This window comes from Equus caballus, chromosome 17 (genome assembly GCF_041296265.1).
Source record: "Equus caballus isolate H_3958 breed thoroughbred chromosome 17, TB-T2T, whole genome shotgun sequence".
NCBI lineage: Eukaryota > Metazoa > Chordata > Mammalia > Perissodactyla > Equidae > Equus > Equus caballus.
In genome coordinates, this window is record NC_091700.1 from 44,363,339 (window position 1) to 44,381,755 (window position 18,417).

Here is an 18,417-nt window from a genome sequence, read left to right on the forward strand (position 1 = left end):
TTTTAGACTCAGAATCAAGCAATATCAGAATTGGAAGGGACCTACAAAGACATCAAAGCTAACTCATTCTATGAATGAGCCTCCTCTCTAAAAATTCTTGAAATGCAGTTGTTCAGTCTTTCCTTCAACCCCTCTAGTCTGAGAATTAACAAACTCTGGGGCCTAAGTCTTTGTGGTTCTGGTAGGAAGATCCCTAGAACTAAGTTACTCTGACACAGTTAGAGGAATGACTTCATGGGCAATGAATGAAGAACTGTATTAACTACCATGGAACACCAAGGAGCAAGGGTACTTCCTCCCCTGGAAAGAGCAGGAAGAGGCTTCAACACAGACACCATGTAGCAGCAAGGGCAGTCCTGGACTGATCAACCTCATCCTCTCTCCACATGAGGTTTGAAGCAGGACTGACTTCTTTGGCCTAAGACACCAGTCTTTTGTAAATTTGTAAGGATGTGGGAATAGTGAGGGGCTTCAAAAAGGAGATATTAGACTTTCCAGTTTAAGGGCAAATAGGAGCTCAAATGATTATTTTTACAAATAAAATATGTGACCATCTTTTTTTCCTCCAAAATTCTGGAGGTATTAATAGTTATATCAGTATACAATGTACCACCTTATCTTGGGCAACAGGATTGAGCATGATTTGAGATGGAAAATAGAACAGGAAGTGTAATTTTATCTCAATGTATAATATGGCCTTAGGAGAAACTAAATTGAAATAATATTCTTATCCATCTCAGTAGTTTCTGGGGCCCCAGCAGAGGTATTTATAAAAGGCCCTTAGGCGGTTAACTGCCTGAATCATCAATGTCAGTTGGACAGAGGAACAATAATTTGAATTTTAAAAATGGCCTCACAAAGGTGAAAACCAGACTTTTCTGATATACTGGTATATTCCTGAGGAAGGCAATACTCCATATTCATATGATTGATCCTTGGCTATTGAACTCAATGGAATACAGAGGAACCAATTCTCTGGTCTACCCATTTTATCCTGTAAAAATCTGAGACTTTTTCTTTCTCCCACACACCCACTCACCTCAAAGGAGGGAGAGCTCCAATATGGGTCAAGACGGAGATCACAAGGAGGGCATAGCACTAAAAGCTACAGCCTTCATTGAAAGGAGCAAAAAGGTTAAAAATCTATCCTCTGGGCGGTAAGCTGTCATTATTTGCTTTTTAGATGTGTGTATTTCCTCTCATAGACTACTTTTTTCATAGTGCTAGTTTGGTAAGATTGCCCAAAGTGTTTCTCTCCCTTGGAAAGTACCAGAACATGAGTCTCGCCATCCCCCACTGCAGCCAAACGGAGAAGAGATCCTACAGGCTTTTAGGTATGCATGGCTCTGATCAGACAAACAGAACCCTCACAACCCACATAGTGCAGTCTGGTTCACTACACGTCCTAGGTAGGAATAAGTAAGCTTGTCTAGAATATTCCTTCAGCACATACCAGACACCTAACAGGGTGGCCATGCCCACAGTTGGTGCCAGAACAAAATTTGCCCACAGTTGGTGCCAAAACAAAATTCTGACTAGATGTCTTTGGGGTTCAAACAACAGGCATCTGCAAATTTTTTTAAAGCTAATTCTTTGGGACTAGCAAAAGATATTTTGCCTCAAATAGTTGTGTGCTTTTCTTATAAGAAAGAAGTTATCGTCTTGCTCTATAATGAGAATCTAAGTGATAATATATTCACTTCTCCTAAACCTAGGTCATGCCTAGTAGTAAATTAAATATTCCAGGAAAGATATTCACACTTTTAGGTCACTGACTGGGGTGCTATTTACCTCCAAAGTAAGAATGTACCAAATGGCCTACTCATGACCTGAAATAAATGTGCTGCCTCTTGAAGCACCTAAGTAAGACTCAGGCACCAGAGCTAATCTGACTTATAGCAAAAAATAGATAGCCAAGTACTACTTCCAATCATACAGTGGATAGTCATTACTTTACTAGTCTGGGCAGAAATATAGTTCCTTCCTGTATAGTCCCAAGGAAGCAGTCAACCATGTTGCCCTGACTTCTCCCCACAGAGATGGGCAAGTGGCAAGACCCAGACTGGCCAGTTTGAGTACTCCTTTCCCCTAGCCACCATGATTGGTTCAGAGATGGGCATGTGACCCATGTAGGTCCAACCAGGGTCTTCCCTACATGTGATAAAGGAATATCAAAGTTAAATCCTGTCTCCCAAGCTGCTATTATGTAAAATCAAAACTGCCAACGGCCATCTTGCCTAGCTATATGAAGGAAGCCATCTGCAGTAGAAGAGAATCAGATCAACCAAGAGGAAAGCAGATTCCAGAGATAAAAATATCCAGAGATAGAGCCAGAATCTTTTTAGACCCTAGATCCAGCGATGCCTGAAGTAACGTTTCCATTCCTGGACTTGTCAACTACATGAGACTCTCCTCTGATCTTTTTGTGACTTGGGTTTCTTACATTTGCCAATAATAATTCTGAATAATAAAACCATTGTGCCTGAAAAACTATTTTTTAAAATCTCACCTTGAAGCCAGTGTATCCCATTCATGGTTATAACATAAGATCATCCCTGGCTCTCTTCCTATGACCTTTAATTATTTTAAATGTTTTCAAAATATTTATTTTAACATTTAGTTATTTAACATTAACTTTCAATTGCCCACATAATGAAACACTCTTCAAGTATATGATTCTTATAAGCTTCATGGTATTTCATTTGGTCTCTCTCCTTGAAATATTGTTTTCTCTTTGCCTCCAGGACACCATATTCTCTGCTTTTACTCCTTGCTCACCACCCTCAACCCAGGCTTCTTTGCAGGTTCTTCCTTGTTTCCCCCACCTCTAAATGTTGAAGTTTCTCCAGATTCAATCCTTTAACTGCTTCTTTCTCTCCTTAGATACTTGGGAAGTCTCATCCTATCTTATGGCATTCAATACTGTCTATATACTGACAAGTTCCTAATTTACATCTGCATCCTGGACCTCTCCACTCTATTCGACCCTTATATTCAGCTGTCTTGTAGACATAGTTATTTGTTTGTTATAAGACATCTCAAGTTTAACATGTCCAAAACTGATCTGATAGTCACCCAAACTTGCTCCCCCTGAAGCCTTTGCCACTTCAGTTAAGGGCAACTCCATCCTTCTGGTTGCTCAAATCTAAAACCTTAGAGTTATTCTGTCACCTCTTTTCCTCACATGCCATATTCTGTCCCTATCCATCAGCAAGTTCTGTTGGCTCTACCTTCAAAATGTACGCAGAGGGGCTGGCCCCATGGCTGAGTGGTTAAGTTTGCATGCTCCGCTGCAGGCGGCCCAGTGTTTTGTTGGTTCGAATCCTGGGCGCGGACATGGCACTGCTCATCAAACCACGCTGAGGCAGCGTCCCACATGCCACAACTAGAAGGACCCACAACGAAAAATATACAACTATGTACCTGGGTGCTTTGGGGAGAAAAAGGAAAAAAATAAAATCTTTAAAAAAAAAAAATGTACGCAGAATCTGACCATTTCTCACAAACCCATTAGCACTATCCTAGTCCAAGCCACTATCATTTCTCACCTGAAACTGTTGTCCTGCTTCCACCCTACCCGCTAACCACCCTTCCTCCCATTCTGTTCTCAATAAAGCAGCCAGAGAGATGAATTTAAATGTATGTCAGAGCATGGCACACTTATGCCCAAATCAAATGGCTTCGCATGTCACTAGGAGTAAATGCCAAATCCTTTCTATGGCCTACAAAAGGCTATCCACAGTCTGGACTCCCCCCTACTCACCTCCTTGCTGTTCCACAAACACCTCAGTCAGGCCCCCACCTCAAGGTCTTTGCACATAGAGAGAAACGTGCTGTCTTCTCTATCTAGAACAGCCCGCCTCACCCTCTGTATATCTGCATGGATCCTTCCCTCTCCTACTTCAAGTCACTGATCAACTACTACCTTCCCATGAAGCCCGCATGGACCACTTCATATTACAAATCTTCTCCAATCCCTAACCCCCTTCCCATGCCTCATTTTTCTCATGATACTTATCACTTGTATATATCGTATAACTAATTTATATCATCCTCCTTCACCACATGTTGCTCTTGTACATTTTAACATTTTCAGTGAAACTGCTGTTATTGAGGTCATGAACAAAATCATGTTGCCAAATCCAACGGACTCTTCCATGCCTTCATCTTAATAGACATCTCACTAGTAGACATCTCAGTTGGCCTCTTTATTGAAACACTTTTCCCTGTTGGATTCTATGACATCAGACTCTCATGGTTGTCTTACCACTTCTCAAAGAGATTTTTTGCTAAATCTTCTACCTCTTTCAAACTTTTAGAATTAGAGCATAACTTTTGGTATGCTTGGCCCAGGCCTTCTGTTCTTCTCTATTATACCACTTTTTTTTTTTTAAAGTACTATGATGTGGTAGTAATGGCCCCCAAAGATGTCCATGTGTTAGTGCTCCAAACCTGTAAACATGTTACCTTAAATAGCAAGCACAAGGTTGCAGATGTGATTAAGGATAAGGGCCTTCAGATGGAGACATTAGCTTAGATTTTCCAAGTGGGCCCAATCTAATCACATGAATTCTTAAAAGTGGCGAATCTTTCTCAGCTGCAGAGAACCACAGAGATGACAGCATGAGAAGGACTCAACTTCTAGTTTCTGGCTTTGAAGATGGAGGAAGGGGCCAAAAGCCACGGAATGCAGATCGCCTCTAGAAGATGGAAAACAAAATTAGGTCTAAGTTCCGAAAGGCCCTCCAAAAAGAATGCAGCCCTGCCAACAGTTTGATTTTAGCCCAGGGAGACCCATATCAGCCTTCTAACAAACTGTAGGAAATAAATTTGTGTTATTTTTAATCACTAAGTTTACGGTAACTTGTTATGATAGGAATAGAAAACTCATGCATACAACTTAAATACTACCTATGCAGGGTGATGACTCCAAAATGTCTACCTTCTGTCCTAACTGCTTCTGTATCTCCTGATTCACATATCCCACTGCCTTCATACAACTCCTCTTAGATGTCTTTGCCAGAGCCTACTAATTGTCTCCCAACTTCCATTCTTCTTTTCTTATCTAGTAATAGAATCCCTGATCTATATTGGACACACAGGCAGCTGGAATAAAGAATACATTTTCCAGAGACTTCCCCTCCCCTTGCAGTTGGAGTGACCATGTATTCAAGTTCTGGCCAATGGGAATAAGCAGAAGTGTCATGTGCGACACTGGAGTAAGGGGGAAATTTCATCTCTGGCTGAGAGTGTGGACAAGATGTCTGGAGCTCGAGCATCCATCTTGTACCACAAAGCTTCACGAAAAGGATGGCAGAGTAGCTAGACAGACAGAAGGATCCTGGGTCCATGATAAACATGAAGTCCTCATGTCAGCTCTGGACTGACCACCTGCACACTGCATTTGTGTAAGAAAGGAAAAACCTTCACTGTCATTTAATATCCTGGGATTTTTGTCACATGTAGCTAAATTTAATCCTAACTAGGATAATAAAATTGGGATGTTCATGACAGAATTCTTGATTTTGCCCCTAAAACTGTCTTCCTGATTTCCATAAATGATACTATTATCTACCCAGTTGTTCAACCCAAAAATGTAGGAGTGATCTTTGATCTTAGTCCTATTCTTACTTTTACTCAACAACCTCCCACTCCCACTGCCCCACTCCCAATAAATCGACAAGTCCTAGTGCTTACATTTCAGAAATATATCTGTCAACTTCTCTCCACCTCTACCATCACAGCCCTGGTCTAAGCTACCACCATCTCTCACTTGAGTAACAGCAATACCTATTAACTGGTTTCCCTGCTTTCATTCCTAGCACCCTCCATCCATTCTCTTCATAGCAGGCACAGTCTTTTTATAACTTAAAGAAATTATGGTATTTAACTGCCTAAAACTCTAAGTGGCTTCTCATTGTACTTGGAATAAAATCTAGACTTTTTATCACGCCCCTGAAAGCCTTACATGAGGCCTGACTCAGGCTTCATCCCCTACCAATACCCTCCGACCCCAACTAGTTCCCAGCAACTCCTCCCCTAAGCTTGGTTCAGCCCCAGGACCTCCCCACATGCTACTCCTGCTGGGAATCTTCTCATCTCTCAGCTCTGATGCTACCTCCACAAGAGACCCTCCCTGACAACCCTATAAAAAACTGTCCCCCAACCTCAGTCCTATCATGACACCACTTCCCTTCACAGAACTTAAATGATGTGTAAATAATTTTATGTACTGTCTCCCTAAACTAAAATTCAAACCTTATGAAGGACTCTGAACATCATCTGACATGAACACGTCTACCAGCTGCCTGCATCTGAACCCATGTCCTCTGTCTTCTCTCTCATTTTGATGGAGGAACCCCTCTACTTGTATCCTTCATCCCTCCATCCCTTCTCGCCAAATTGAGGAGATCATTCCAGCACTTACCTCCTGCGTCTACTGCATTATCAATTTCTCCCTTTCTGCTGGATTATTCAGCATAAAACCATGTTACAATTTATCCTATCTAGAAAAAAACAAACTCTTTGCCTCTTATTACCTTCTATTACTTCCCCATTACTCTGTTTTCTCCCCAAAAAAAACCTTCAAAGTAGTTTATATTCATTATCACTTCCTCTTTTTTTTCTGCTGAGGAAGATTCACCTGAGCTAACATCCATTGCCAGTCGTCTTCTTTTTGTATGTGAGCTGCCACCACAGCATAGCCACTGACGAGTTGTGTAAGTCCCCACCCAGAACCGAACCCAGTCTGCCGAAGGAGAGCATGCTGAACTTAACCATTAGGCCACTGGGGCTGGCTTTCTTCCCATTTTTTCTTAAACCCACTTAGTTGGACATTTATTGCAACCACTCCACTGGAACAGCTCTGATCAAGGCCACCAAAGACTTCCATTTTGACAAATTTGGTGGTCATTTCTTAGTCCTCACTATACTCAGTCTGTTAGGAGCTCTGACCCAGTTGAGCACTTTCCTCTTGACAGTCTTTCTTCACCTGACTTCCAGGACACCACTCTGTGTCCCTTCTCACTCACTGGTTGCTCCTTCTCATTCTGCTTGACTGGGTCCTCTCCACCTCCCTCGCCAGAGTAACCCAGGGCTCAGTCCTCACGCCTCCTCCCTTCCATGTCTCCATTCACTCTCTAGATGATCTCACCCAGTTTCAGACTTTAAATACTGTCACTACAGCACTGACAACCAAGTTTATACATCTTCCCTAAACCCCACACTCATGCTTGCTACCACCAACTATTTAAGTGAATGAATTAAAGCAGGAACATTGTCCATCTTCATAGTCAGCACCTAAAACAGTGCTTGACATAGCACTCAATTATCTGTTAAAATTATGAATATTGTTAAACTAAACACCAACATGAGAAGAACGAAAAGATAGACGCTAGCCATCAGCTAATTTCAAGTAGTCATTTCTTTTCATGTAAGCCAATGGCATACTAGAAGTCACCTCAAGATGTTATCTTCCAAGCTGCAGTGGTCAGGAGGTTTGGCTTGTTCCAGAAACTGAGAACTGAAGCATCTAAAGGAAATGATGAATTATATCACTCAGGAAATGTTATGTGGAAATTTGTTCTCATTCTCAGACCATTAGTAAGATGTGGCCAGCAGAAATCTCAGGGACATATTCTTAAAGAAGAACATAGGGTAAAAGAATTCTATGCTGCCAATTCAGAACAAAACTAGATACAATCAGTTGAGTGTAGGATAGGGTTGGCACTGTCTTGAAAAGTTAAGAAGACTTAAAAAGGATAGACAGAAGAAGGATCTAGTCTATGTTCCTTTGAACAAGAAAAAAAAATGATTTATTCCCCAAACATCCAGGCCACTTAACAGCTTCTCAGACTAAAATCCATAGTAATTTACTCACAGCAAAGTGGGTGAATCTCACCAACATACTGTTGAGCAAAAGAAGCCAGATGCAAAATGAGTGGTTACTACTAGTTTCCATTTAAGTCAAGGTCAATGAGGGGCATGAGGGAACTTTCAGAAGTCATATAAATGGCAGATATCTTGATTAGAGTGATGGTTATACGGGTATATATATTTGTCAAAACTCATTGACCTATATGATTAAAAGCTTAATATTTTAATGAGTGTAAAATATAACTCCACTTAAACAAATATAAGTGTCCCTCAGAGTGTTTTGGGGGCCGGAGGGGAGAGTGAGAGATGTTTCTTCACCATAGGATCTCTCAGAGCCTATAACATGCTCATGCGCACCGCAGCTCTCTAAGAGGAGGCTGTATATACACCATATCTTCCACATTTAATTGCTCAGTGAAGGTTATTTTTTCCCTCACATACATTAACATCTATAAGCAACTAATGTTTCAGGAACTCAATAACTTTACCCTGGAAAAAATGCAAACAAGGGCTATAAATACCACTGTGGCCACCAAAAAAAAAAAAAAAGAATCAACTTCTAATTTTAGGCAATCATTTTTTGGTGAATCCCCCAGAATAAACTAGTTACAAAATATACTCCTATAGAAAGTCCAAGCACTGGAACAATTCTGCCCAAAATAATGAATTTTATTTTGGAGTTGTTGACCTCAATTCCTTCTGGCCATTGTCACATAGTAACACCAGTTGCTTATTGAAGAACCTCAAGTTAACGACGAGGAAGTTTTCATTAATATAGACAATCAGCCCATCCAGAGGAGGCATCAAGGCATTAAAACACAAGTTAAAAAATAGAAGTCTTATGTTGGGTTCCCCCGGAACTTGACTCTGAGACAGACCCGTGCGTCGGAGATTTATTGGGGAAGCTCCAGAACACCTCGATCGCACTTCGCAGAGGAGTGAGGGAAGAAGGACTAGGAAGCAGGAGGAGTTTTCATTGTGATGTGGTCACAACAAAGGCCTCAGCAGGTGCCGTTGGGAGCTCCAAAGCCTGGGTGGCCCTTCAGGGTTGTCCAGCCTTGAGACAAGGGAGCCAGATTTTTACATGCTCACAACAGACCAATGACAGTATGCTGGCTGCCCTAGGGAAGGGGCATGGCACCAGGCAAGGTGTCCTCTGGCCAAGAGGAATTTTCACGGGGAGGATCAGCTGAGAGCCATCAGCTACCAACACTTCCAGAAGCAGGGAGACTGAGGGCCTCAGTCCTGACGGGGGAGTTGAGCCACATACACCAGTATCCAGTACAGCAGCCAACATGCACCCCTTTCACCAAACCCACAAGGGATGTCTGACCTACAAGAAACCAATCCTACCAAATATAAATATAACTCTCATGCTATTAATAGATAAGCTTTAAGTATTAGGAGCCAAGGGCCCAAATTATGCCCATATTGCTTTATCCATAACATGTATTCATAAAACTACAATAAAAACTGCAGATAATCTTAGATGGTGACTAAAAAAATTATTTCACAATATAAACCATATACCAAGAAACTCACTGACTAGCTCCCCCCTTTGTGGGATGCCACCTCAGCAGGACCTGATGAACGGTGCCATGTCCACGCCCAGGATCCAAACCAGCGAAACCCCGGGCCACCAAAACGAGCACGCAAACTTAACCACTCGGCCATGGGCCGGCCCCAAGGTAGAGATTATTCCCTATTCAGCTTTGAGAAAATTAAAGCACCGAGAGATTAAGTACCTTAACCAAGGTCACACAGGTGGTAAGTGGTGGACCTGGAATCCACAGAGGATATAACTTTGGAAGTAAGCCTTGAAAACTGAGTAGGAATTTGCCTGATGGACTCAGAAACGGGGCTGGTGAGAGCATTCCAGACTCAAGGAGCCACAAGTACCAACGTTTAGAAATCGTCTGAAACCGGCAGGTTCATCTGCCCGCTGGCTGCTTGCGGCAGAGTAACGAGAGTCCAGGCCTGAGAAGTGGGAGCAGTGGAGGGCAGGGAAGGACAGGAGTCGTGTGCCCCATAAGGGAGAGACTGTAGGAAAGTAGGCACAAACTGATGGGAGTGACTTTTTTAAAAATAATATCAATAAGAATATTAATAAGAACTAAAACGACTAACATTCATTGAGAGCATCCTATAAGCCAGACATGGGCTACATACCTACACGTTACACATCTTAGCTTCCCTACAATCTTATGAGGGAGGTACTACTGTTATCCCATTTAACAAGTGAGAATACGGAGCCTTAAAGGGGGCAACTAGACTGTCTGGGGTGCTACTGCCTATGCGTCACAGAGCTGGGGTTCAAAACCAAGGAGCTGTGACCCCGAAGCCTGTGCTCTCAGCTGCCTGCTCCAGGGTGCACAGCCATCACCACCTCATCCTCCATGCCGGATGCAGAGTGGCGGAGGATGGCAGAAGGGCAGCGAGGACTAAACTCGTGCTCCAACCCAGGAGACACAGGATGCAGCCCTTCACCAAAGAAGTGCGAGCTGAGGGCTGGAGCAGAGCTTTGAGAAATACGCATACAGAGGTGGCAATGGAGCCCAAGAAAGATCTGGCAGTGAGAACGCAGGAAGAGACATGGACACCAGCCAGCTGTCTGAAGAGATGGCAATTCCAATAACCAAGCGAATGAGTGGAGATAAGCACTGGGAGGCTGGCAGAGGAATGAGAGAAAGAAGTTGCTGAGGTCAGGGTCTCCTGGGCCACAGAAGGAAGGGCCCAGTGGGCAGGTGGATATTCAGGGCAGGGGCTGAGAAAAACAATCTGCTAGGCAGGTAGAGATTTGTCCAAAAACATGTTGAAGGCACGAGAGTGTTTTAATTCATTTAGGGAGAACATAAAGAATGAGAAGATGGACCAAAACTTAGAAAACGCCAACTATTCGGGAAAGAATTCATTTTCTCACCTGTAAAAATAAGGAGATCTGTATGTATGGACACATGTACATAGACCTGCCATATACCCGCCTTCTTTAGCAACCTGGGAAGGGGCTTTCTTATAAGTAAAGTAGGCTGTCCTTAGTGTTATCTCTGGAAAAACCAACTCATTCTCTTTCACATATGAGGTTTATGAATTACTTCTAGGTGGTATATTTCTCCTGAAGAAAATAAGCTAATTGAATAGTGTATTATTTAATAATAAATAAAAGTACTAGTTGTTTAGAGTTATCACCAAAAATCCGCTTGGCCACTCTGAGCCCACATCGCGGACGTCAGTAATTCCACTTTAGACAGAAGCGCCTGAGGCTCTGGATGGGAGCGCTGCATGCTTACAGTGCTCCCAGAATATACCATTTTCTAGCTGTATTTACGATCTCTCTTCACCCTTCACCCTACAAAATATCACAGTGTGGCTTACCTGCCTTAGGAATCTGTAAAAAAGGCAATTTCACCAGTTTCTCTCCTTTTAAAACAAAAGAAAACTTCCCAACGTTCACATGTAGCAAAAAGAGGAAAAATGCCTGTTTGGTCCCCCCTCCCCACTGCTGCCACCTTGCAGTTTATGACATACAGAGAGAGGGAGGTCTGACGAAGTGAACGAGGCAGCCAGAGAGCGAGTCCATCCCCGTGGAAACCACGCGTCCCTTGGTGCAGGCGGCTCTTCCTACTTTCCTGCGCGATCTCTTTTGTGTGACTTTGAGAGGGGCTCATGAATGATTTCTAAACGTGTGCCTGGCTGAGGCGAGCCACACAGGGAGGGAGTCACCCGGCTGAGTAGGGGCAGAGGAAGCCAACACGGACCTCGCAGTGCTGGAACTGGCTCGACTCTTAACATGCAGGTTTTGAAATCAGCAAAACAGAAATCAAATTACTATCATATTATGCTGGTGGAAGCTCCAGGAGAAGGCACTCTACACCAGCTTCATTACCCTGAGAGATGCAGCGGGTCACAGAACAGCAAATTGTGTTTAACATGTGGACCCTGAAGACAAATGTAAGTTCTTGTTTTCTCATGCTGCTGTATTTTATTGCTGTGTAATTTTCTCTCGGGCTTGGAATCACACTTGGCCAAAATGTAATCATTTTTACAAGAATTTCTAGTGTGTAAAGTTGTCTGCTAATCTCTAAGACTTTGTTTTTCTTTTATTAACTAAGCAATGTAATACAAGCTGAAATTCCTGACAGCAGCTGCGGCAATTCAGCCTAAGACTGACTGAGAACTATAACCCAAAGTACATCCGATTAGTACGGCACTAACAGTGGATGTATTTTTAATTGACTTTCTGAATGTAGGATGCATGCAGCCCCGCTGTTTTGGATTGCATGCTATTTTAATACTGCTGTGGCTGAACTAGTGGGACAAACATAACCAACAGAATGAGATAGAGCTCCAGGAGATTCCTAGTAGTCACAAAACTTTTCTTTTTTAGCCAGGATCACATCTTTCTCCCTGAATGCTCAAAATTCTACAACCTCTATGTTGCAAGTTCATTCTGCTTTTCTGACCTTGCTTTAGAGAAAAAACTAAAACCGAACAGAGGACTACTAAAATTGTGAAGGAAGAAAACAGAAAGAGCCATTACACTTCTTTATGTACTACTATAATAATGGGAGGAAAAAAGCCAACTAAAGGAGCCCAGCCTGTACACCAGCTTCAGTGTGACAGAGTGTGGGGACACAAAGATGGATGGTGAGCAGAGCCTATAACTTGTTAGTTTCTCTAGACTTCATCTGCTACAAGTGCTGGCTCCGAAATGGATATTCTTTGTGAAGAAAACACTTCTTTGAGCTCAACCACGAACTCCTTAATGCAATTAAATGATGACACAAGGCTCTACAACAGCAACTTTCACTCCGGAGACACAAACACTTCAGATGCATTTAACTGGACAGTGGACTCGGAAAATCGAACCAACCTTTCCTGTGAGGGCTGTCTGTCCCCACCATGCCTCTCCTTACTTCATCTCCAGGAAAAAAACTGGTCTGCTTTGTTGACAACTGTAGTGATCATTCTAACCATTGCTGGAAACATACTCGTCATCATGGCAGTGTCCCTAGAGAAAAAGCTGCAGAACGCCACCAACTATTTCCTGATGTCACTTGCCATAGCTGATATGCTGCTGGGTTTCCTTGTCATGCCCGTGTCCATGTTAACCATCCTATATGGTGAGTGGCATTCGTTCCCAAGCTGTACCCACACTAGTAATAAAGGGCATGTGCATGTCAGTAGCTGATGAGCAGGGGCTCAGGTGACAAACTAAACACAAGGCTTTGTTTATAGATGGGATCTACCATGTTACACCAATTACTTAAATTTTGCTCTTAAGATGGGGTTTCACATATTAAAAAATCAGACAACCTAGTATCTTTGATCATTGGAGAGTTTTGTACTTCGAAACACGCACATTTTATGAAGAGAGAGAATTATGAAGTGTTGCGCTTTAAAACGTGTACATCTTATGCAGAAATGATTATAAATGCCCCAACCCAGTCATAAAGCAATAATTTATCTGTCATTCTGAATCCACTCGATTTTCACTCCTTTGTATTCCCAAATGTTCCAGTCTTCAGGTCAGAACAGTTTTATCTTTGTTACACAGTTTTCAGCACTTCGAATGGAGTGGTAAAACCTTCCCAATTACCTTTTGAAACATTTGCAGAGAGAACATCAATGATGCATTGGGTTTAGTGTTAAAATATGCAGAGTCTCCATTAGAATAAATGAATTACACCAATTTTAATTGTTCCCTGCCCAGAGAAGCTAATTTGGAAGTGTGCCTTTGAATTATACCCTCAAGACTTTAAAAATGCATATGCATAAACTCCTCCGGTCTGGTTTGGAGGAGGGTGGAAAACAGAAAGAGACTAATCTTGCTTTCTTCTCAGCAGAGTTTGAAAGAGTCAAACCTCTCAGCAAGTCAGCAAACACTGGGACGGCTTCAGCGGGAAGCAGAATGTGATATTCTTTCCAAGTTATGAGTAATACATCCAGATTTCTCCTTTTAAAAAGAGAGAATATTGAGACCGCTGACAGGCACATCAGCACTCACCCAGGGCTAGAAACTGGTTATGAACGCTGTCTTTTAGAGGGGATTTTCTGGCCAGGTCTTAGGGGCTAAAAAAATATCAACCCAGCCCTGAGGAGCGTGAAGGAGGAAGGAGGTGAGCAACGGAGAGCAGGCGTGGGTTTGCACCTAGGCAATAAGGCTCTTAGCAAGGCCCGCCCCCGCTTGACTGAAGGTCACACCCAGATGATTTCATTAAATTCGCCTGTCATTTCCCAGTCAATCGGGAGACGCTGTCACTTCCTACAACCCCGCCCCCCTCCAAAGTAAACTCCAGCAGTGGGGGATGACTGTCCCACAACGCGTCTGGAAACCAAAACCACGGCGGGAGGGTGGGGGCGACCCCAAGCTGCTGGTGTAAGGCAGGCACGCGCCGGTCGGCTTCAGAAGCTGGGACCTGGCCGGCGCCTCCCGCTCGGGTGCAACGGCGCCCCCTGGCGGCGGCCGCCCCTAGCGCAGCAGGTTCCCGGCCAGAGTTGCGCCTCTTGGAGGACTGGTCCTCCCAGACTCATCCCGGCGAGGAAGCGCCCCCTCCTTCTCCCCGCCGGAAGCCCAGGCTAAGGCCGGTGGCTGCCTCCTTGCAGAAAAAACTCTCCTGAGGGCCAACATCAGTTCCAACCAGGCAGAGCGTGGCTTCCCCCCAGGGCGCTGCTAAGGAAGAAGCTCTCCTCTCGTTTTAGCTCAAGCTCTTTGCAAATAATCAGAGTGAAAAGCACTAAGTTAGGCTTGTATCCCGCACACTTTGCTTTCCTAAATATATGAGGCGGCATTTTGGTAGAGAGAATATGCCTATGTTTCCGAATGGAAACTTTGTTCAGCTTTGTGGGTCTGCAATATTGTGAAGATAAGGAGGTCTGTATAGTTTTTCTTCTCGTTTGCACACAGATCTAATGCCACTGCTTATACTATCATAAAAACTAGTTAAGCTTTAAGTATTTGATCCCCCTCCAAAACAAACAAAAACGAGACACTTTGCTTATGTCCATAAGGCATACCCTAACTTCCTAATACAGCAGGTGACCTCCTCCACTGCCTCTCACAGTGGAATCATCTGGAGAGCTTTGAAATCCTTTAACGTTTGGTGCCCACCTCCGCCCACCCTCCTGGGCATCAGGACTTTCTCTAAAGCCCTCCAGCTGATTCTAACGCGCAGCCAGGGGTAAGAACCACTGCCCCAAACAGCAGTTGCCAAAGTGTGGGCCCTGAACCAGCAGCACCAACAGCACAGGCACCTCCTGGGAACTTGTCAGAAATGCAAATTCTCCTGCTCCTCTGCAGACATACGGAATCAACCTCTGGAGATGGGGGCCGGCAGTCCCATTATAAGAAGTCACCTGGGAGATTCTCCCACTCCCCAAAGTTTGAGAACCACTGCCCTGAAACAGTTCTCAGGACAATACCATGCTTTTCTTCACCACTGTCTTTATTTTTTCCCCACACACCTCACATTTGAGTTCAACCCCCAAAGCATTATTAGGTAGTTGTTTTCATTTTTACAAACTGGGAATGTCAATCTGGATTTTTAATTATTTATTCATTCACACCAATAGGATTTATTGAGAAAGTATTAAATGTTATTGCAGTGCGAGACTGAGCACTTAAATAATAGACTGAGGTGGACCTATAACCTCAGGGAAGCTACGATACATGAAAGATATGTGGATAAATAACAACAGTACACTGTAAGAGGTGCTTCAATAGAAGATCCCAAAATACATCATAACTTATGACTTGTCATTAAAAAAAAAAGGTAGATTGTTAGGCAAAAGAGATAGAGTGAAAGAAATCCTAAAGACAGACAACTTGAGTTACCACAGCACATGGGCATAATTCCAGCCACAAGAAACATCAAACCTTGTGTTCATCAGCCAGTGCGATCTTACGATGGTTAAGTACAGTTGCTATTAGGCTGTTTTTGAAATATTGAAAATATCTCGTCTTGCCCTTTGCTGCCCCCTGTGCCTTTCCCCAGGATGGAAACTGTTGTAGCAGGGTCAATGCCACACACCAGAGAGAGCACAAGGCCAATGACTGATGTTAACCTTCTGCATTTTCTCCATCGTAGGTTACCGGTGGCCTCTGCCCAGCAAGCTCTGCGCCATCTGGATTTACCTGGATGTGCTCTTCTCCACGGCCTCCATCATGCACCTCTGCGCCATCTCGCTGGACCGCTACGTCGCCATCCAGAACCCCATCCATCACAGCCGCTTCAACTCCAGAACCAGGGCATTTCTGAAAATAATTGCTGTTTGGACCATATCAGTAGGTAAGTGGGTCTCATTTGAAATGACAGTTCATGCCTTCCAGGGGGCCTTGTTCTGTTTTGTTGCATTGAAACCTGACATGCTGAATCTATTGTTTGTTTCAAGATATTTTACGACATAGTAATTAGCAGATTTGCTTTAGGAAAGAAAAATCTGTTAATGTCATTGGCTGAGAACGTAAGTTCACATTGCTTTGCACAGGTAAGAATGTATACAGCAGTAGAGCCAAAATTAGGAATAACTGTGCTGTGGCCACCTCCCAAAATATTTCCCCCATCTTACGCTTTCAAATTCACTACTCTCACTGTTGAGTTTTCCAGAGACCTCAACATTTATAATCACTGGACTTGTGGTTGGTATAGAACATAGAGCCCAATACTAGAGAATACAAGCTTCTGGGGGCTGGAGAAGGTACCAGGTGCTGTAACTCAGAGGGAAAAGGTGAGGACAGGGGAAGGTGGCAGGACTTGCTCAGGGGCAAAGCGTTTCAGCCTTCCCAGCGCCTCTGTAACACTTCCTCCTGTTGTGACACCACATACCAGAGGATTTCAACCTGATTTGCTTAGGTCAATTGCATGCATTCATCTGTCACCAGTGTTGGTCGTCTGTCACACACCTAACAGTCAGGAGAGCCCAGGTAATGGAACCTAAAGGGGCAGCTCCCAGGCAGCCAAGTGAGTTGCACCTGTCACCTCAGCAGGCTTAGTTTGTAACCAAAGATTCCCCAAGATTTGTTTTAAAGTTGCAAAGCTTTTCAGACAGAAATGCTGCACCTGCCTATAGCCACGTGGGTGCCAGCATCCACTAACATGAGAGACTCTGGGATGTGATGGCAGGCTTAAAATCAAGGACATGTGTGAGTCTACCCACAGCTTTGTAATAATAAAGATGCAAATTAACCAGAGCAAACAATATAATATCTTGTGTTTTTCATTCTTATTGTTTGCCTTGCTGGCTAATGTGTAATCTGCAGGGCAGGTAGCTCCATGTTATAGGTGAGAAAACTGGGGTTCAAAAAGTGAAATAGCCTGTGCAAAGTCGACCTCAGCACAGCAAAGATTTAGTCTGATGATGATGGGAACACAAGTGACATTTGTCTGACTTTCAAAATTTTGAAAAGTCTTCTTTTCCATGTTAAACTTCACATTTCAGTCTGAGGTAGACAAAACAGAAGATCTTACTGTGTGTGTTTGACGGATTAGGGAAGCGGGGCAGAGAGGGGGTTTATGGCTTGCTGGGTCGCCTCTCCAGCTAGCGGCGGGCTAAGACTGCAAACCTCCAGCACCAAGCCTTCCTCTTACTGCTGAATGTACCTCCCGCCCTAGGAAAGGGTTTTTGCTCCGAAAAAGTGCTTGTGGTTTCTAAGCCTGTGTAATCTTGGCTTCATTCTACTGGGAGCAAGAGAACGAAGGACTAGTGATCTCAACCACCACTGCATATAGAAACTCCTGGGAGCATGCTGATTTCTTTCACTGGTCCATGGTAAGGCCACGTGATTCTAAGGTGCAGCCAGGGTGGAGGACTGAGACAGACTGTCTAAGAGGGAGTTGCAATTATCAAGGGAGGGGCAAGAATAACGCAAAGGAAACGAGCAAAACTATTGTCAGATTTACTCTAGTTTTACTCTGTACACAGTTCCAGTGGTGAGACCAAGGCTGGGAGGGTCACCCATCTTTTGCCCATCTTCAGGCATACCAACTCCCCCATCTTCACCAAGCTTAATACCACCACTAGTAGTGAGGGCCAATTTCTGAGCAACAGCCACAGACCCAGTAGTGTACAAAGCACCTTACAAAAAATAAGCTGCAGAGAAATTGGATGAGATGACATAGCTCATAATCAGGAGTCAACTTGGGTCAGTTTTGCCTCCAAAGCCCATGCCCCTTCTACTTCCCAATAGGAATCTGCCTCTTGATCCTTCCAAATATCGCCCCAGGAGGCAGGCAGGCTGGAACGGTTGTAGGGGTGCTTAGGGTTCATCATCCATCCGTGGGTCAACAAACTTTTATTGCATGAATACTATGTGCTTGCCACTGAATATACTGCAATAAATTAAATATGCACTTAGAGATCTCTTACAATGTGGAGAGGAAGGCAGAGAAGTAAACATAAGAAAAGCAAATGTTATATAGGCTCTATTCCACAAGTCTGTGAGATGTATGGCCAAGGACGGGGGCATTTGGGAAAAGTAAAAAAAAAAAAAAAAAAAAAAGTCAGTTCTACTGAAGGGCCTGTAGGGGTTTAGCATAAATTCTCCTG

The 18,417-nt window shown here is 43.6% G+C and overlaps 1 protein-coding gene across 5 annotated transcripts in view; it reads left to right on the forward strand.

The window, feature by feature from the left end:
- Positions 1-11,211: 11,211 nt before the first annotated feature.
- HTR2A (5-hydroxytryptamine receptor 2A) overlaps positions 11,212-18,417 on the forward strand; it is a 57,597-nt gene continuing 50,391 nt past the window's right edge. The window contains exons 1-3 of one of the 5 annotated variants that reach the window (XM_014732013.3): positions 11,212-11,823; positions 12,260-12,995; positions 15,960-16,160. In XM_014732013.3, the coding sequence (XP_014587499.1) occupies positions 12,584-12,995; positions 15,960-16,160 (613 nt within the window). In that variant the 5' untranslated portion in view covers positions 11,212-11,823; positions 12,260-12,583. Of the gene's footprint in view, positions 11,824-12,259; positions 12,996-15,959; positions 16,161-18,417 lie in introns of those variants that run through there. The other 4 variants (XM_014732014.3, XM_070239216.1, XM_070239217.1 and 1 more) reach the window with 4 other exon arrangements.